At 37.5% G+C, this 20023-nt stretch overlaps 1 protein-coding gene and 1 long non-coding RNA gene across 2 annotated transcripts; both read left to right on the plus strand.

Moving 5' to 3' along the window:
- The first annotated feature begins 2041 nt into the window (after positions 1 to 2041).
- LOC148854430 (Glycosyl transferase, family 35) lies at positions 2042 to 13744 on the plus strand. Its single transcript, XM_088940871.1, has 15 exons — positions 2042 to 2525; positions 2761 to 2990; positions 3085 to 3186; positions 3919 to 4095; positions 4273 to 4548; positions 4878 to 5149; positions 5408 to 5525; positions 5631 to 6062; positions 6223 to 6375; positions 7802 to 7930; positions 8962 to 9198; positions 9682 to 9758; positions 11336 to 11522; positions 11645 to 11845; positions 13349 to 13744. The coding sequence occupies exons 1-15, from the start codon at positions 2309 to 2311 to the stop codon at positions 13463 to 13465; spliced, it is 2925 nt and encodes a 974-aa protein (XP_088796997.1). The 5' UTR covers positions 2042 to 2308; the 3' UTR covers positions 13466 to 13744.
- Positions 13745 to 17570: 3826 nt separating this feature from the next.
- On the plus strand, positions 17571 to 19502 carry LOC148854431 (uncharacterized). The gene is made up of 2 exons (XR_016112562.1): positions 17571 to 17833; positions 19192 to 19502. It is a non-coding gene; the product is annotated as an uncharacterized LOC148854431 (long non-coding RNA).
- The last annotated feature ends 521 nt before the right edge of the window (positions 19503 to 20023 follow it).

Below are 20023 nucleotides of genomic sequence, written 5' to 3' on the forward strand. Positions count from 1 at the left end.
ATTAACAAATTTTTCTAAGGCTCGAGCCCGAAATTTAGCCCATGCTGTTACTATTGTTGAAGCGGCTGAATAGAGAGAGAGAGAGAGAGAGCAATTATAAAGAAAAAAAATAAAAAATGTATATATTAAATTATAAATATTATATTATTTATATATTTTATATAATATATAAAATACATATTATGTATTTTATAAAATATATAATGTGTTAGGCCCAAGGTTAGGCCCACGGGCCTAATTACATGACCAAGCCCGACCGGGGTGCAGGTCGGGCCGGGCCGGACCATCGGGCTACCCGGCCCATGAACACGTCTAACGCTAGGATGCACTTGCACACTAAACATGTGACGTCGAAACGTGCCCGAGGCCCAGTGGGTTGAGAGGATGGACCAATCATGGGCCCTACAACTCTGCCCACGCAATTGCCTTGCCTGCATATCCCACTACACACTGCATAGATATTTTCCTTTTTCATTCTTTGGACTAGGACATTTAAACAAATTTTAAGATAATTCCTATGGAAGGGCCCGCTTTTCATTATTTCTCCCACTCTCTCTATTTATAATAAGCGTTGGATTGGGATCTTATTTAACAATCACAATTCACAGATGGCTAAAATCAAAGCCGCGAGGATAATCTGAGGCGACTTTGAATTGGGATGAGGATTTTACGTGAGGATCTCTATAATGTGAGTCCTCAATCCTCATCACGTATACATATTTTCTGATTAAAATATAGGAACATGATGGGTTTTAATATGGACTGTGAATTGGAATCTTTTGTCTGTAGCTCTGACGCAGATATGAAACAAATAATTTATGTAGTAGATCTTACTCCGGCCACGAGCTTGCTACAGATCCAAATTTTCAACCAAGACGTTGAGTCATTGAGCAAGCTTTCATCGTAAAAATGGCATCTATTCTCCTAGATTCCTACGACCTATGCTGGGAGGGCCCACTGAAGAAAGACATTCTAAGCAAAGTGACAAATATTCAGAGACAGAGACAGAAAAAAGAGTAGAGCAAAAAGGGCGTATAACTAAAATAAAAGAGAAGAATCCATCAAGCCAAAGCCCAAAATATCTGGGCCACCGAGCAGCCGAAGCCCCACATATTTCTTTGATTGCCCATCTCTTCTATCCAAACCACCGAAATGCCACACTAGGCCCACTACCAAGTACCAATTACCAAACCATTTCCTTTAATTACCACTCATTTGTTGTTTTCATTGGCAACGTTTGCTACTCTCAATTATTTTGTTTGTCGTGTCCCAAATTCCGCTAGAAAAGGATTCTGGACTCTAGATGTAGATCATTCATCTTTTTTCTGTTTCCGCGTGCATAAATATCATGGTACTCCTGTCATCCATCCATGTTTTCAAAAGAATAATTCCATAATTCCACCCACGTTATTTCACTGAAGCATGGAATTACAAATAGGATGGATTTCGGTGGATAAATTCATTGCCAGTGTTTCGAGCCGTGCCATTTTCTTGAAAAACGGTGCTATATCAGTATCACTTCAGATAATTAATTATATGTTTTGTGGTGTTTTCTCTTTTTTTATAATTATTATTAGTAATAGTATATGCTGATGTGGCATTAAAAATGCTTATATGGCAGCAACCAGCAACGGTCTTAAATAAAAATAAAAAAAAGATTTTTCAAAAAATAGCATACCAATGTAACACTGTTTTCTCAAAAAAAAAAAAAAAAAAAAACAGAAAAAGAAAACCCTTCAGAAAAGTGCATTGGTTTCAAAATGTCCATAGTCACAACACAAAAACGTTTTAATAAAGCACCTAATTAAGAATCGGTATTGTAATTTTGCACCAAAATGGGAAATCGTGCCAAGTGTCAGCTTCATATTCATTTGCACAGTTGATGAGGGAGTAGGTCCCCCAGTTTTGAATTGGTACACCAGTTGACGGTCAAATAAGAGTCCAACTGTCAATCAGGGATATTGCTACTTGTGGCAATTTGGTAATTTTGCAGTTAAAATTTGGCGTATTAGAGAAAAATATCTATTTTTTTGAGCGATTTGACGATGAGTTGGAGCATTATTAAATGCACATCACACAGAGTGAATGAGTGAGGACCGTAAGTGAGCGACATCTATCGCCAGCCTTCGTTTTTTCGCTCGTGTTCAAACAAGGACGTCCAGAAGCCATCTCTGATATTAGTAGATGAGAGAGAGATTACGCAGATAGCTGCCTGGGATCGTCAAGAAGACAAACCGTCTCTGTTTCTCTTTCTTGCATTCTCTCTCCCAGATCGTCCGTCGATCTGTGATTAGGGCAGGGGCTAACAATGGCGACTACACCATTCTCTGCAACTTCAGCCCGATCGGATGTCTTCATACCTTGCAGTTCCATCTCGAGATTTATCGATTTCCGCTCCAAGCACATTGCTTCTAGGTTGTTCTTCACCAGAACCTCCAATTCCCGTCGTTTCAGAAGATCTCTCTCCGTGAAGAACGTCGCCAGCGATCACAAACAACAATTGCAGGAGACGGTTCCCGATGAAGGTATTTGTTCTCTGTTTCGCTACCTCTCGTGTCCTGATCTTTTATTTTGATGGCAAAGTGTCTCTTGTTGTATTTTCTCATGTTCTTAAAAGTAACTTTTGGACGATTTCGTCCACTCTTTTGAAGATTTTAGGTATGGCTTTTGATTTTAAGATTTCACGTACAAGTTCTGAGATACGACACTGAAATCTCTAGGTAATTTTTCTCCTTTGTAATTGTGATTTGGGATTTGCAGGTTCTCTGGCTCCCTTCACGCCTGACTCTGCGTCCATTGCATCGAGTATTAAGTATCATGCTGAGTTTACGCCCACCTTCTCTCCCGAACGGTTTGAGCTCCATAAGGCTTACTTTGCCACTGCTGAAAGTGTCCGTGACTCTCTCATCATAAATTGGAACGCAACGTATGACTACTATGATAAGATGAATGTGAAGCAAGCCTACTATTTGTCTATGGAATTTCTACAGGTTCGTATTGGGAGCATCAGTCATGGTTTAGAAAATTTCATCAGTCAAAATTCGTTTTTGCAACGAATTTTTAGCGTGCTGCGTGGTTTTGCAGGGTAGAGCACTGCTAAATGCAATTGGCAATTTAGAGCTAACGGGGGCTTATGCAGAGGCTCTGAAGAAGCTCGGGCATGATCTAGAGAATGTGGCTAGGCAGGTCAGATCAATTTACGCTATTCTACTTCTGCACTACTTTGCTTGATAAGATTTTGGCCACTATTTGTGTATCTGTACTGCTCTGCCAAAAACTCATATTGATCCGATCGATGGTATGCACCGTCCTTTATTGCATGAATCTTGTTATCATTTATGAATGCATAAGTGTCAATCAGCACCTTTTTGGAGGGACGACCATTAATGAAAACAATCACAACAGTAAAAGGCCATTGCTCAATGTTGATCCCAGCTACCTGGGGTCTTGGGAGGGGTGGATGGACACGGTCCTAAACTTAAGGCATTTTTTTTTTTTTGCACAAAGTGACTACTCTCAAACTCGAACCCGAGTCCTCACACTTGACAGCGAGATATTGCCATTACACCAACTAATGGCCCCCGAAAACAATCACAACAGTTTGTTTCAATATTTTTCCAACAGTTTGTTGGAAAAATGGTATCCTTTTGAGTATGTGTCCATCTCCATTCAGGATGTGGCCTGCCTACAACGTGTTATTGAATATTGTTTGATGGAACCTGTAATTATTGGGATGGCTAATAGGAATTACAATTGTTATAGGATTTGGTAGTTGTCCTTCTGCAAAATTCTAATTGCAGGATTTATCCTGCCCAAGCCGTGTAAATTGTTTTTGAATAGATTTTGTAAATTCTCTTAATGTGCACATATTACCGATTTGAGTGTCTAAACTCCTGTCTTTTGGTTGATCAATAATAGGAACCCGATGCTGCACTTGGAAATGGTGGCCTAGGGCGGCTTGCATCCTGTTTTTTGGACTCTCTGGCAACATTGGATTACCCAGCCTGGGGTTATGGACTCAGATACAAATATGGTTTGTTCAAACAGACCATTACAAAAGATGGTCAGGAGGAAGTTGCAGAAAATTGGCTTGAGGTTTGATTTCTGTATGCTCATTATTAATTACTTGATAATCTCTTTTGATTTAGGAAATCTTTTCCGTTTACATTCCTTGAACCTTGGAATAGTGTATGCTATGTTATTTTTCTAGTTACAGTTGCATACTCTTTTGGATTCCATTTTCTATTGATTGACCGCAGTATCTACTTGCAGATGGGCAACCCCTGGGAAATTGTAAGAAATGATGTTTCCTATCCCATCAAATTCTATGGCAAGGTTGTTCAAGGATCAGATGGAAAAAACCACTGGATTGGAGGTGAAGATGTAATTGCTGTGGCCCATGATGTCCCTATTCCAGGATATAAAACTAAAACAACAATCAACCTTCGGCTATGGTCCACAAAAGTTCCATCACAAGATTTTGATTTGCGTGCCTTTAATGCTGGAGAGCATTCCAAAGCGTATGAGGCCCAAACAAATGCTGAAAAGGTTTGCATTCTTTCAGAATAGAGTGCCACTTAAATGATGTCAACTTGATCCAGATGTTCATTTCCTGTTATTTCTACAGGCCAACAATATGGGTTGGGGTGCTGTGTGCCAGTGATAGAAACACTAAGCACATAAGTTGAGTGGGATTTATATGTATGGGAAGTGGACAGAATACTATATTCAGTGCCTCCCTGTGTTATGTGCCTCCAAGATCCCACTTGTTGGGTTCTTATCCAAATACAAAATTCTTACTAATATTTGTTACCATTTCTTAAACCTGATTTGACAACTGAAATGGTGATCACTACGACTTTGTTTTATGATATCAGATTTGCTATATACTATACCCTGGGGATGAGTCAAAGGAGGGAAAAATTCTCCGTCTAAAACAACAATATACCCTGTGCTCAGCATCTCTTCAGGACATCATCACACGCTTTGAGAAAAGATCTGGAGAGACCGTTAATTGGGATCAATTCCCTGAGAAGGTTGCAGTGCAGATGAATGATACTCACCCAACACTCTGTATTCCGGAATTGATGAGAATATTGATAGATGTGAAGGGTTTGGCCTGGAATCAAGCTTGGGATATTACTCAAAGGTATGGTCTTACATTTGTATATTGACACAGTACACATGTTTCTATTTTTTTGTAGCATATTGCACAACTTTTACTTCTACAAGTTCCTTGAATATGCTTATTTGTCCAATCTATTTGATGTCTGTCTATCCCCATTGCTTGTCTGCTGGAAATAAAAATCATATATGCATGGGCACTTCACAAATGCACACAATTTTTTTGCATGATTGTTCAGTTTAGGTTCAAGTTGTGGTGATCAATCTGTAACTTGTCTTCTAGAACTGTTGCATACACAAACCACACAGTTCTGCCTGAAGCATTAGAAAAGTGGAGTTTGGAGCTTATGGAAAGTTTGCTTCCCCGACATGTAGAGATTATAAAAAAGATTGAAGAGGAGGTACTTATAAATATGATGACATTTCAAATTTATCCATATTTATGTGGTAATATTCTATTTGACATTTCTTCTAATGATGACTCCTCTATTTGATATTTGAATCAGCTGATTGATACCATAGTTGCAGAGTATGGTACAGATGATCTTGAGTTACTATACAACAAACTGAAAAATATGAGAATCTTGGACAATTTTGAATTTCCTGCCTCAGTTGTTGAATTATTTGTTAAATCACAAGAAAGTTCTGCTGCTGCATCTGTCGAAAAAGATGCTGATGCTGATTCTGTAAAAGAAGTTTCTGATTCTATTGAAGAAGTTGAAAAATCTGATGAAGAAGCTGAGACTACTGGTAGTGATGATGAATCTGAAGAAGAGGATACCAAGAAGAAACCAAAGCTATCATTAAAACCAGATCCGAAACAGCCAAAGGTGGTCAGAATGGCTAACCTTTGTGTTGTTGGTGGCCATGCAGTAAATGGAGTTGCTGAGATACATAGTGAAATTGTAAAGGAGGAAGTCTTCAATGATTTTTACAAGGTAATGCCACTTTTCTAAAATGCTTTTTTTCTTTTTTATGTGCATTACAATGTGCTTCTGTTCCATGATTTAGTAGAATTGAACCACTTGGATTCCTTGTTTTCATGCTATTGCATTATTTTGGTATTGTTAACGATTCTTCAATATTATCATTTGGCAGTTGTGGCCTGAAAAATTCCAAAATAAAACAAATGGGGTGACACCGAGGAGATGGATCCGTTTTTGCAACCCAGATCTAAGTAAAATCATAACCAAATGGACTGGTAATGAGGATTGGGTTCTCAATACTGAAAAGTTGGCAGAACTTAGAAAGGTATTTTATTTTTAATTTCCAATTTCATTTTTCATATGAAAAATGGGTTTCCTTTTTTCTACTAATATGTATTCACTAGTGAAATAATTGATCTTTGATCAGTTGTACTTTTACCGTGTCTTCCTTTGTTAACACAATGCTTTTTGCTAGTAATGGCAATACGCAGTTTTCATGATTACCTTTCCTCAAAAGATTGCATGCTAGAAGGTTTGTTCTATATAATGAGGAAACTTGGAACATCTGATGATGCCAGACACATAAAGACATGGATACTTGCAAGGACGTAGATGTGAGAAATGGGGATATGACTCCATCAGTGTTTTAAAAGTGCAAGGCACAAAGCGAGGCACACCTTTTTTTGAAACACGGGACAAGTTTTAAAAAGTTCACAAAAATGCAAAAAAATAAGTGGAAATTTTCAAAAAAAAAATCAAAATGATTAAAAATAGTATTAACTAAAAATGTAAAGTTTAATTGTAAACTGAATGATTTAAAAACCATTAGCTCAAATTAAAATGCATAAGCATAACATATAAAACATATTCACAGTGAAGATGCAAAAATAAAATCAAACATAACATACAAAAGATATTCAAGCATGTGAAACGATCAATCTCTTTGTTTCTTTCCTAATCACATTATGCATTCCTAATTCTATGTGTCAGCTTTGTATCAAACCCCTTGAGGCAAGCCCAAAAAAGTCTATGCTAGGGTCTTAAATTCGTAATTTCCACTGTATATACTTTAAAAAGCATAAATTTATTGATTGGGAAAGCATACCATTTTACATATAAAATTTTTTTGATGTATGATTTGTTAAAATACCATTTTACATATTTTAAAAGTATATTAATGCCATAGAATGTACCTAGGAGTGTCCATGCAGTATCTAGTGTCATCTCGGGTACATAGGATTTGACCTTGGAACACTTGGCATTTGGTAGCATAAAGTAAAAAGCGCTCATAGAGATTGCCTGACTCCATTTTACATTATAAATGGAAAAATGAAAAGAAAAAGAAGAAAAGTAGAAGAACATTGTAACTTCCACTTGATATGTTACGTCATTGATGTAACTTTCTAACCAATGCTATTAGAGAAAGGATTTAAACTTTCTTATCATTTATTTACCTTGCTGGGTAGCTTTTGCTTGGATGATCTGTGTTAGAATCATTATACTTTGGCTTGATATTACACTGGACAGGGCTTTTAATTTCTCATGGATTGAAAAGCAAGGGTGGGTTGATAATTGATACTCCTAAATGTTCCCTTAATATATACTTGTCTGCGATATTTTTGTCATTCATGTGCAATTCCTTTACTACTTTTTCATTTATTTTCAAATTAAAATGTTATATTATGTACTTATAACATTACCTTCTTACTGTCATTTATCAGATTTTCTAACAACAGTATGCTTTTCCATAGTTTGCTGATAATGAAGATCTACAAACAGAGTGGAGAGCAGCAAAAAGGAGCAACAAGTTGATGGTTGTGTCACTTATCAAAGAAAAAACAGGGTATATTGTTAGCCCCGATGCAATGTTTGATATACAGGTTATTCGCTAACCACAACTACATTCTCTTTCTTTTTCTTGTAGATTTAAAATGAAATTAATGTTGAAATAAAAGATATGCACAATGAAATAGTGATCCTAGTATTAAAGTTATTACATTCTGATGAAAAAAATAAAGGTAACACATTGGTTGGGGGATCCTTTTGTCTTCGGATCAGTAGTTTCACTACCCTGTTCAGCATGGTTCTCAATTTATTACCTTCGAGCTCTACTAGGGTAGACAATATTGTCAAAATCTTACGGTTTACGATACGATTTATGATTTGAATCATGAATCCCAAGGATTTCGATTTGAATCTTATGTCTGAATCATTTTCTGCATAATCCTCTGATTTGATTCATAAATGTTACAATTTCTATGGTTCACTACGATTCAAATAAATTCAATTAAGAATTAGTTCTCTACTTTTTTTTGGTTTATAAATAGTTTTGCCAAGGGAGTTTTTTTTTAAGTCCATACTATAAAATGATTTATTTACAATATTTAAGACTAGAAATTCAGTTTATTTTCCATCATATGTAGGTTAAAGAGCTCTTGTATGTAGATTTATTTGATTTTCAAGTCAAACTTGATTATATCATCTTAGGCTTCTATTATATAAGTGGTAAATTCTATTGTTTTAAGTACATATCTGGTAGATATAGATTAAAAATAGGTATGGTCACTTTCCTATATATTTAGCCTTTTAATATATCTATATTTAATTTTTTGACAAATTTGTAAAAAGTAGAAATAATCTTACGATTTACGACATGATTCACGATTCAATTCAACTTTTTCTATGATTATGATTTTCAAAACATTGGGGATAGGTGATTGGCCACATCACAAACCTTATCTTGGTCTAGGTATCCTGACTTTAACCACATTGCTTGTAGTTAGTGAGCTCCAAAGAAATGCCTGAAGCACTGAATGGGCCACTTTGTGTCTTTACTAAATGCTAAATCTCTGGAATACTATAGGCTTTTGAAAGATACAAAAATAGTTGTTTAATGTTGATGAATTCTCAGGTGAAGCGCATCCATGAATACAAGCGTCAACTATTGAATATTTTGGGAATTGTCTACCGCTACAAAAAGATGAAAGAAATGAATGCTGAAGAAAGGAAGGAAAAATTTGTTCCTCGAGTATGTATATTTGGGGGGAAAGCATTTGCAACATATGTGCAAGCAAAGAGGATAGTGAAATTCATCACAGATGTTGGAGCAACAGTAAATCATGACCCTGAAATAGGAGATCTATTGAAGGTATAGCTTGGCTGATAATCTTATGTTATTTTAAGTTGCTATTATGATCTTTAATTTTATGACTAGTTGAACAGTTGCCATTTTAGATCATTGTGAACAGTGCACTAATTCTGAAATGCAGATATTGACTGTTACAAGTGTCCTGAGAAATATTTTTGCATTATTTGTTAAGTTAGTCAGTTGACTAAGTTGGATCAGTCAGTGTTACCTCAGATCCCCTATAGACTCATCATCATCTAAGCCTTGTCCCAACTATATGGGGTCGGCTAGATGAATCCTGTTTCACCATTCCATTCGATTTAGTTCCATATCCATTTGGCACGGATAAATATGTGATTCTATTCCTATTTAGACCCCCTCCAGAATAAATAAAAAAGGGCAATAGGGAAGCTTGTTAGGTCTAAACATGTGATTCGATTCCTGGCATCAAGCTGGTTATGCTACTTCTGTTTTCTTTTCTAATATTTTTTCTGTGTTTTCCAGGTGGTCTTTGTGCCTGACTACAATGTTAGTGTTGCAGAGTTGCTTATTCCTGCCAGTGAACTTTCACAGCATATCAGGTATTCTGAGGCTTCAAGCTGGATACCCTCCAGGGAACTTGTGCTACACTGTTCTCTTTTGCTTTTGTCATTGACTGATATCTTGTAATTGCAAAATCTAAATAGAAATGGTAAAGGTTTTAAGTAGGAAATGGTAACCGAAACTAAGCCTTCTAAAAGCGGTCCTTTGGATTCCTTCTGCAAATGCAATACTTTTGAATGAAGAGCCACTCTAAATTGTTAATCAACAACATGACTGAATAAATCTCCACATTGTTCTGCTGTTCATTTCAGAAGCATGGTGATTTTTAAAACAAACTAGTACGTGTGCATGTTCTTTACATGTGACATTTTTTAATGATGATGATGATATAGTAAATAATATGTTTCCAAAATTTCCTACAATTTTTTTTATATTTCTATGTCTATAAAAATTATTCTTATTTGTCAAACGTATTGATGAATATACAATATTAGAGATGTGCCCAAATGTTTTCTACAATTTTTTTATTGTATTTTTTATACTTTGTGTGTTTTCCTATTTTTGAATTATTATTATTATTATTATTATTATTATTATTATTATTATTATTATTATTATTATTATTATTATTATTATTATTATGACACCAAAGGGTGACACATACGACGCAAAAGATTGAATTGTTGACTCGCTACCAAACCGGAAAATAACTCCATTTTTGTGTTGGTTTTTTAAATTTGTATTTTATTTCTATCACCAATAAAAACAATTATTCTTTGTCACACTTATTTTTCTTTAATATGGTTAATCAAGGTTCAAAATATCGATACGCCCGATAAGCTGGTAGGGGCGTATCGGGCGATATCGATACTGTTTTTTTACTTTTTTTATTTTTTTCAAAATCGGTTCAGGGGGGCCAGTTTAACGCTCCTCCACCCCCTGAACCGGTCAGAACCCCGATACACCCACTGTAGGAGCGTATCGGGGAGGTCCCGGAATGATACGTATTGGCCGATACGGGCCATTATGTGTCGATACTTTGAACCTCGTGGTTAATTAATAGAGGACTCAATGAAAGAATGGGAGTTGATAGCCTAGTTAAGACTTAATGAGAGGGAATTAATGAAGAGAAATGTAGTAGTTCAAATTACATTTTGTGCCTAGGGACCAAATTCAAAAATAGGGGTATTCTAGTCAAGAATAGGATTTTAATAAATGTTAATGGAAGTTAATACCTTAAATATAAGACTTAACAAGAGGGATCTGAATGAAGAGAAAAGTGGTTGTTCAAAGTACATTTTTGTCCTTACAATTAGAGAGGGATCAATTTCAAAAATTGGGTTATTTTAGTCAAAGAATCCACACTCTTATTAACACTTCTAATAGTGGTATAGATTTACGGCATTCCCATTCCCAATAGCTTTGTTTTCCTTTCATGGTTGTCTCAACAAACATGTTCAGTATGAAAATGTTAACAAAAGCACCTTTTGTTCATTCAGCAAAAAAAAAAAAAAAAAAACATCTTCTGTTCTCTTGGTGTTAGATATGCAAAGCATGTTTCAATTTTTGGTAATTAGCTCTAATCTTGTTTTCTCCTTTTCTTTATCTTGGGCAGTACTGCTGGTATGGAGGCCAGTGGAACCAGTAATATGAAATTTGCAATGAATGGTTGTGTCCTAATTGGAACCTTGGATGGGGCCAATGTTGAAATAAGGGAAGAGGTTGGAGAAGACAACTTTTTCCTATTTGGAGCTCGAGCTCATGAGATTGCTGGGCTAAGAAAAGAAAGGGCTGAGGGCAAGGTAAGGTTAAATAAAAAAAAAGTAACTAATTAGGAAAGGGAGGAGGAATCACACATTCCTTCGGCTCAAACTCATTTTGCATGCTTGTCCTGTATATTTGATCCATGTCATCTTATATGCAGTTTGTGCCTGACCCTCGGTTTGAAGAAGTCAAGGAATATGTCAGAAGTGGGGTTTTTGGGTCCTATAACTATGATGAAATGATTGGATCTTTGGAAGGAAATGAAGGTTTTGGCCGTGCAGATTATTTCCTTGTTGGCAAGGACTTCCCCAGTTATCTGGAATGCCAAGAGAAGGTAGATGAGGCATATAAAGACCAGAAGGTATGCCTCCTCTGTTTCCTTGAAACATATCCAAGTTACATTACTTACACATTAGGCATATTGATAAATTCCTGTCACACATTAAGCAATAGCTCCGGCCTCATCTCCTTATGCCTGAGAAGAGGACCTTGGATTTTAGACAGACCATTCTTATAAAATCACATCAAAAGGGTGCTGTGAATATGGTTGTGGGGCCATTGCGGCATTGTCAAGTAGCTTTTTAACATGTATTTGGTTGGGTTGGCACATTAATTCTAAAATTCAAAAGGGAATGTTGGTCTCTGCATTATTATCTCTCTATCTAGTCAGTAAGGGGAAGCCCTTATTGAAGAGGAATTGCTTAGGAAAGAGGATATTGAGGGAGAGCAAGAATGTCATTATGTTGTAGTCAATAATTAAAAATAAAACAGAAAGTACAAGATAAAACCTAGAAGTTCTAATTTAGCTAATAACCCTAGAAGGCTGAATATTGAAAAGGTAATCTGGAGGGAAAATCTGTACTGATTTGGGAGATTGGTTTACAAAAAATAATATTATCATGTTGTATATGATATTTTCTAGAAGAATGATGTGGATAGATGGACATCAGAGATGGGTGAATTTTAAATGCACAGTTCAGACATCTCTATCTATAATTCTATGTATAATATGTGCATGTGTACAGTTCAAAATTATTGTGCTTGCTAAATGTGCTTGAAGTTACCTCCCCTTTTTCAGCTTAGAGTGGGTAATGCCCAAAAGAACCCCTCTCTCTCTCTCTCTCTCTCTCTCTCTATCTATCTATATATATATATATATCGCCTAGAAATCGGGAATTTATCCGGATCGAATTGTGTTGGAGAACTTAAGAACTGGATATGAATCTCACTTTTTTTGGGATTGGTTATCAATATTGGGATTTTATGATTTTGCTGTGTCATACTCATGCATATACTTGTTTCATTTTTGCCTTTGGGGGCTAATGAGAAATGACAGGTTGTTACCCAATGACCAATGTTGGTCCCAGCTAGCCATCCAAGATTGAGGGGGTTGACTGGATCAAGGTTCAAAATATCGATATGCCGGTAGAGGCGTATCGGGCAGTATTGGTTGTTCTTTTTAAGTATTTTTCAAATCCAGTTCAGAGGGGCGTCCACCCTCTGAACCAGTCAAAACCCCGATACACCCTCTGTAGGGGCATATCGGGAAGCTCCCGATATGATACATATTGGCTGATACGTGTTGATTTTTTGAACCTTGGACTGGATATGAACCTAACCTAGGAATTTTCTGCATGAAGTGGTCGCCTGAACTAGTGAGCCCCTAATAAACTAGGACTCGAACCTTCTTTAAAAAGAAAAAGAAGGTAAAAACCAAGTCATTCCATGCCCTAGCAAGCTTGCCTTGGTCATGTACTCCCAATGACTGCAATCACCGATGCATTGGATTGCAATTGCATGTACAATCTCTACATCAATTTGTTGGTGCATTTTCCTGACATTTGTAAAATATATATTTGTGCAGAGATGGACGAAGATGGCAATTTTGAATACAGCCGGATCATACAAGTTCAGCAGCGATCGAACTATTCATGAATATGCGAAAGATATATGGAACATTGCACCTGTTGAATTACCCTAGATCTGAACCCTCAGATAAATCATAAGTAGAGCGACGAGAAAAAAAAATGCTAAATGGTAGTTGTGTCAGGCTCCTTGGTCCCATTTATATGAGACAATTAGAGCATTGCATTTTAGGTTCTTGTTCTTTGATGCCAATGTTAGTGGGTGTAAAGATATCAAAGAAGTGTACGGTGAATGTAGGTCAATAAAAGTAGTTGGGATAATCGGTGAACGTTATGTTTCATCCTTTTTGGGGAATTAATAAGAAAGAGCACCAGCATCATTTCTTTTGATAAAAGCATTTCTCAAGTGGGGATGGCCCCGATATACTATTTACTACTCGGGTGTTCTTTTTCTGGATTATGAGGGGGAAAAGTTGGTCAATATGTGATTTTGATTCCCATTGATCAACACTTCTATATTCTTTTTTCAGATTTATGTGATGATTAAGGAAAGTTTATTTTCCAGGTAAGTGATACTCAATTTCTATTGGGGTGTTCATGGTTTGGTTGATCGAACTGGGGTTATCTGTTTTTGAAAAACGGGCAACTGAAACTGAACTGAAGCTGATCGGTTAATTGGATGATCAGTTCAGTTTGTTGGTTTTTTATTATTTACACTATATATTATAAAATGTATATAAATATATGTATACTAATCAATCCGGTTAACCACTGGTTTTCTATTTTGGTTAATCAAAATCGAATAAATACTTTTGTTTTTTTTTAAATGTCAAACTAAAATTGAACTGACTGGTTTGGTTAATTGAATTTTTGGTTTTTTTTTTTTTTGCTCACCCCTAATCTCTTAGGTGGATAAATAACTTTCCCACCTGGGGGAAAATTACCAACACTTGAATGGGACAAAAATGCCCCTTTTAATATTGGATTTTTATGGCTAAAATGGCCATTGCTTTATTTACATGGGAAATAAAAGAACATGGGTAAATGCACTTACCCAGGTCAGCCTTTCTTGGGAAACACTTACTTGGGTAAGTGCATTTGCCCAGGTAAGCAACTTATCAAAAAGCAAACGGGGCCTCAATGTATCTAGTGCAGCTCTATAGATGGAAGCCATATGGTCCAGAAATGGTGGTATCATAAATCCTCATCATCTTGGACCTCTAAGGGTCTTTAGACAATATCCTAGAGTGAGATGTCTTAAATAATGACAAGTTGATAACCCGATGATTTTTTTTTTTTTGGAAACATCAAAAGATTAAGGATCTTATATACAGAGATACGAGTTATGCCTCAAAGAGAGGGGTCTAGGGATCAAAATATGGGTTCTATTTACAGTGGCCCTTTTTTCTTTGTTATGAGTAGGGCCCACATCATTCCTGTTTACATACGTCATTTTTAGTTCCACAGAAAAAGAAAGCAGATACTTCATGTGCTCGATCAAATGCCTATTCATTCCACCTTATGTTTCTTGTGGTTCTTCTGAGCTTTAGCAAATTTTCCTTTGCATCCGACAGAATGGTAGCTTGACTGATACCCAACAAAATGAGTCTTCTCAGGCCTCCAATGATTGCCCAAAGCTCAGCTTTTGAGGCATTAAAGGCCTTGCATTGTTGTCCTTTTGCAATGCAAATATTGTGTTTGTAAGGTTGAGCTAGTAGTTGTGTTCCAGGATCCGTCAACTATAATTACTAAATGGGAGGTTAGGGACAGCTGGTGAGTGAAAAGGGAGGTGTGTTCATGTTGGTGACGAGTCTGGAACCAGATTGGATCTTCTGTGTTTGGGACGTAAATGTTTGCTTTTTTCATGATTTCAAGGGGGTCCGGGGACCTCTTCATTTGAAGATCACTTCGTTTCTATGATCCCATAGTGCTCTCAAAATGGCTAGCAGTCTAGCCATGGAGAAATCTTGGAGATCTTTTTTCTCATGATTCCATTCTAGCCACTAGGTTAGGAAGTCTAGTGATCCTGATGCAAGGAAGGCATCTGGATTAAAGCCAATTTGAGCTAATATCCATACTGCTCACGCTAGAGAACATTCGAAAAAGAGATGCGCCTGAGTTTCAGGAGCATTTCCACAAAGAACACACGAAGAGTCCCTTGAGTGCCGTAGGAACCAAGTTGATTGCTTCATTTTGACTCCATTCATCAAGACTTTATAGCCAAAAAGTTAGCATCAAAGGGGAGCTTTTGTGGCCCACAACCTTGACCGCTTGATTTGTTCTCTACAAGGACCCACTGTTTTAATTCTTGAGAAGCTTCTATAGGCCGACCAGACTAAATAATTTCTATCCTTTGAATTCTTCCACAACAATTTGTCCCCTTGGTTTTGAGGGTTCAAGGGTATGTTTAGGACAACCTTGGCTGAGGAGTCTTCGAAAATTTGGTGTAAGAGCTGGGAGTTCCATTCTCCCCTAGATGTGATGAAATGTTTCACCATCCAACGCCTGTCAGTGGAGAATTGGGGATGTCAGGTTTGAGGTTTGTTGGTGGGGAGCCCGAGAATCCAAGGGTCCATCTGGGAGTTTATTCTTGTTCCATCTCCAATTTCCCAACAAAGGTGAGGGGTTAGGATGTCCCTAACACTTAGGATGTTTCTCCACCAAGAGGAATGAGACCTTTTGGGTTTGGCTTCAAAGATAGTCTTGTGTCTCAAGTATTTCGCCCGAATATGTTCCTTCCAAAGTTTCATCTCTCTCAAGGAGTCGCTAGAATTGCTTGGCAAAGAGTGCCTTGTTCATTGGTTCCACCTGCCTGAATCCTAGACCTCTTGCTGAGTTTGGTTTGCAGATTCTGTTCCAAGAGATATTTTGGTCCCCATGCTGATTTGTTTCCCCCCTGCCACCAGAAGTTTTGTTGTAGTTGGTCTAGTCTCTTTAGGATTTTCTTTGGAAATAAGGATGTAAGCATCTGGTAGCCTGGAATGCTCTGGGTTATTGCTTTTAACATAGTAATTCTACCTACTTGGGAGAGTACTTTTGCTTTCCAAGTGTCCAACTGGTTTTCAACCTTTGAGAGAGTTTCTTCAAGCGGCTTGACATTGCCTTTTGTTTCATCCACCCAGGAGCTTAAGTACTTGATGTTGGGTCGCATCAGCTTCATACCCATTAGACGACTGAGGAGCTTTTGGTGGGCTTTGTGTGTGTTCTTACTAAAGATGATGCCCGATTTTTGGAAGTTTATTTGTTGGCTTGCTAGTTGTTCAAATTGGAGGAGTATTGACTTGACAGCAAGGAGGGATTCCAAAGAGGCTTTATTGATAAAGAAATTGTCGTCAGCAAACAGGAGATGCGAGAGTGGTTTGGAACTTTGGGCAAGTTTTATACCCTACAGTCTACCTTCCGGTTCCTCTTTGTCCAGTAGTTTTGTAAGGACCTGCATACCAATTATAAAGACATAGGGTGATAGAGGGTCTCCCTATTGGAGTCCCCTGTTAGTATGAAACATTTCAAGTGGGCTCCCATTGAGCTTTATTGAGAATGTGACTGTAGTAATGCACTGTTTAATTAAATTACACAATTTCTCTAGGAAACCTAGCCTTCTCAAAGTTTGGATAATGAAATCCCAACCCATTCTATCAAAAGCTTTTGCCATGTCAATTTTTAGGATTGTCCATCTAGTTCTTTCTTTCTAGTGCTTAATTTTATGGGTTATCTCCTTGGCTAGGATTATATTATCTGAAATATTCTTGCAGCCTGATTGGAAGAAACTATTTTGGGTAACGGGGGTTTAAGTCTATTTGCCAAGACTTTGGCTAGCACCCTATAGACCACGTTGCATAAACTGATAGACCGGTATTGATCCACAGTTTCAGCTCCTACTTTTTTTGGAATGAATACTAGATGAGTTTGGTTTAATTCTTTAAGCAGGTGCTGGCTATGAAAGAAATTTGCTATCAAGTTTGTCAGGTCCCTCCCTAGAATATGCCATTACTTTTGGAAGAAGAAAGGTGGAAAATCATCAAGGCCTAGGGCTTTGTGGGGGTTCATCTGAAAAATGGCTGCTTTGACCTCTTCCTCAATTGGGGTTGAGATGAGTTGGTCACTTTCTGATTCAGTGATAGGTGAAATCAATCCTTCCAGAGTGTTTACATTGAATTCTTCTTCCTACCCACTTATTCTACGGATGTGCTCTTTGAAAGCCCTTCCTATCTACTCTTTTCCAGAAATCCAATTTTGGCTCCCTAGCTTGATCCATTCAATGTTGTTCCACCTCCTCCTGTGCTTTGTCTGAAGATGTAAGAAATGAGTGTTCCTATCCCCTTCTTTGAGCCAAAGTTCTCGAGACTTCAATCTCCAAAGCTCCTCTTCATAATTGACTTTCCAGGTTCCGGAGCTCTTATTGGGGGGAGGTGTTAGTTTGGTCTTGCTGAAGAAGGAGGATCTAGTCTTCTAAGTGCTTGACCTTCTGAGCGGTATCTCCAAAGGTGAGCTTATTCTAGGATTTCAGCTCTTTCTTGATGAGTTTGTCTTTTTTGTGATTTTAAAGGCTGTAGATCCTAGAATTGGTTGGTTCCAATTTCGGGCTATGATTTCTTCACAAGCTCCATGGTCTGCCCACATGGGGAGAAAATGGAAGGTTTTCTTTCCTTGTGGGTAAGTGGGAAGGGTATCAAGAAGGATGGGGTTGTGGTCGGAGTTTATAGCCGGGAGAACCAAAACCTTGGAGTCTGGAAATACGTTTAGCTATTCTGTATTTGAAAAAGCTCTATCGAGTCTCTCCTTGAGTAGATGCCAACCAGTTTGTTTGTCGGTCCAAGTAAAGTAGGAAGCTGAACTGCCCACTTCAAGAAGGGAAAAGAGGTCAATTACCCTTCTCAAGGGAATAGAGGCCGAGTGAGTGGTAAGGGATCCCTGATAATCCTAGGGGTAAAGAATGTCGTTTAGGTCTCCCATCATAAGCCATGGTTTGGACTGGAGGTAGATTTTTTACTGCATGAAGAATTCCCAGAAAGTTGCTCGATCACCTCTACAGGGGTGTCAGAAAGAATAGGGACCAAGGTTTGCCTTGAGGTCCATGAGAAATTGATAGTTCAATGAGCAACCCGATATTAAGACTATGCGAAAGTTATAGCAACTATGATCAACTTCTGAGTTTTGAGACAATTGAAAATTGTCTGTCTCGTCCAATTTGAAACTGACGAACGAAAGGCTCTAATGGCAAGATGGACGCCAAAACTTTATCAAAAACAATTAACCCAAGCCAAATATCCTTTCCCGCTACTCTCTTCACCCTCACTCACATCAATAGCTTGAAACCCATTCACTGCTGCCATCTTGTCATTGATACCCTGCAATTGAGCCGCTGCCATCTTGTGCTGAGTTGTAACTGAGCCGCTTCCCGTGGTGAAAGACGACCCTGCAACCCTCCATCGCTATTGCCATATTGCCGTTGATACCCTGCAACTGAGCCGCTGCAATTGAGACGCTTCCAATAGTGAAAGACAACCCTGCAACCCTCCATCGCCGCTGCCATCTTGCAGTTGAGCTACAACTTAGCCGCTTCCCGTGGTGAAAGATGACCCTGCAACCCTCCATCGCCGTTGCCATCATTCCATTCTATCGATTCCCCTCTCGATCTTTGGGTTGAGTTGTATCAAAAATCGAGAAAATAAAATAGATCCCTCTTTTATATTTTTTTTCCTGGGTTTGGTTGGGATTTGAAGAGGCAAATTAAGTCAAATAATCAAGTGCCCCAAGCTCGAACATACATGCGTTGGCTTAATACATTGGCTATTGCCTATTAATACACTTAATAATTTAGTAAACTTCAATGCCTAATCAGGAGCCAATACTGCTTTGGAGTTTTTAATCCAATTCGGGGCTTCATGCTCAGATCTTGGGCATTGCAAACTTTCCCTCAATTATAGAAGTGTTGGCATGGATACATTGGGACCTTCGGAGCTGCAGCAGAGCTGTCCATTCGAGTTTTGAGTTCTTAGTGTTTGGCGGATACTTGAAAAATCATCCTTTTACTGTATTTAATTACTGTCTTTATCATACCATTCACATTATACAGAAACATGCACAAACTATACTAATTAAACTTTGAGTTGTAAAGTTTTATTTGATATTTAAATTTCCATGTTACTGCAACAATATTTGCCGTGGGGAGAGAGCAGCGGAAAGGATATTTGGCTTGGGTTAATTGTTTTTCATAAAGTTTTGACATTTATCTTGCCATTAGAGTCTTTCATCCATCAATTTCAAATTGAGATGAAGGTGACGTGCTCAAATTAGATTGGACGGAACAGAAAATTTTCTGTCAATACAAGCTGGTAGACGACAGGAAGTAGCAGAAGACTTAACTGCATTTGGAAGCAATGCAAATAAGTGTTCATACAAATATACAAAGTGTAAAACAGTTCACATAAATTGTAAAGTTGGATTGCTTTTGCATTGACAAATTTATCTTCTTACCAAATAGATTTTTAGCTATAATGGATGCAAACACGAATTCCAATAAAACATATATCTTTTTTTTTTATCAAAATCCCACTTAAATGTAAATTTACTTCTTTTTTTGTTGATGTACTTTTACATCTTATTATCAATATAAATATAAATTGAAAAATGTATTTTCTGTCATTTGTCAATACATAAATGTAATGTTGCTA

Source organism: Nelumbo lutea, chromosome 4, assembly GCF_056320005.1.
Source record: "Nelumbo lutea isolate HS-2025 chromosome 4, American lotus-T2T, whole genome shotgun sequence".
Taxonomy (NCBI): domain Eukaryota; kingdom Viridiplantae; phylum Streptophyta; class Magnoliopsida; order Proteales; family Nelumbonaceae; genus Nelumbo; species Nelumbo lutea.

Bases quoted from the DNA above. Each gene is read 5' to 3' on its own strand.
- LOC148854430 (XM_088940871.1), top strand. From the start codon at position 2,309: ATGGCGACTACACCATTCTCTGCAACTTCAGCCCGATCGGATGTCTTC. The intron at 4,549-4,877 runs GTTTGCATTCTT...TTATGATATCAG, and splicing joins CCCAAACAAATGCTGAAAAG to ATTTGCTATATACTATACCC. The intron at 6,376-7,801 runs GTATTTTATTTT...GCTTTTCCATAG, and splicing joins AGTTGGCAGAACTTAGAAAG to TTTGCTGATAATGAAGATCT.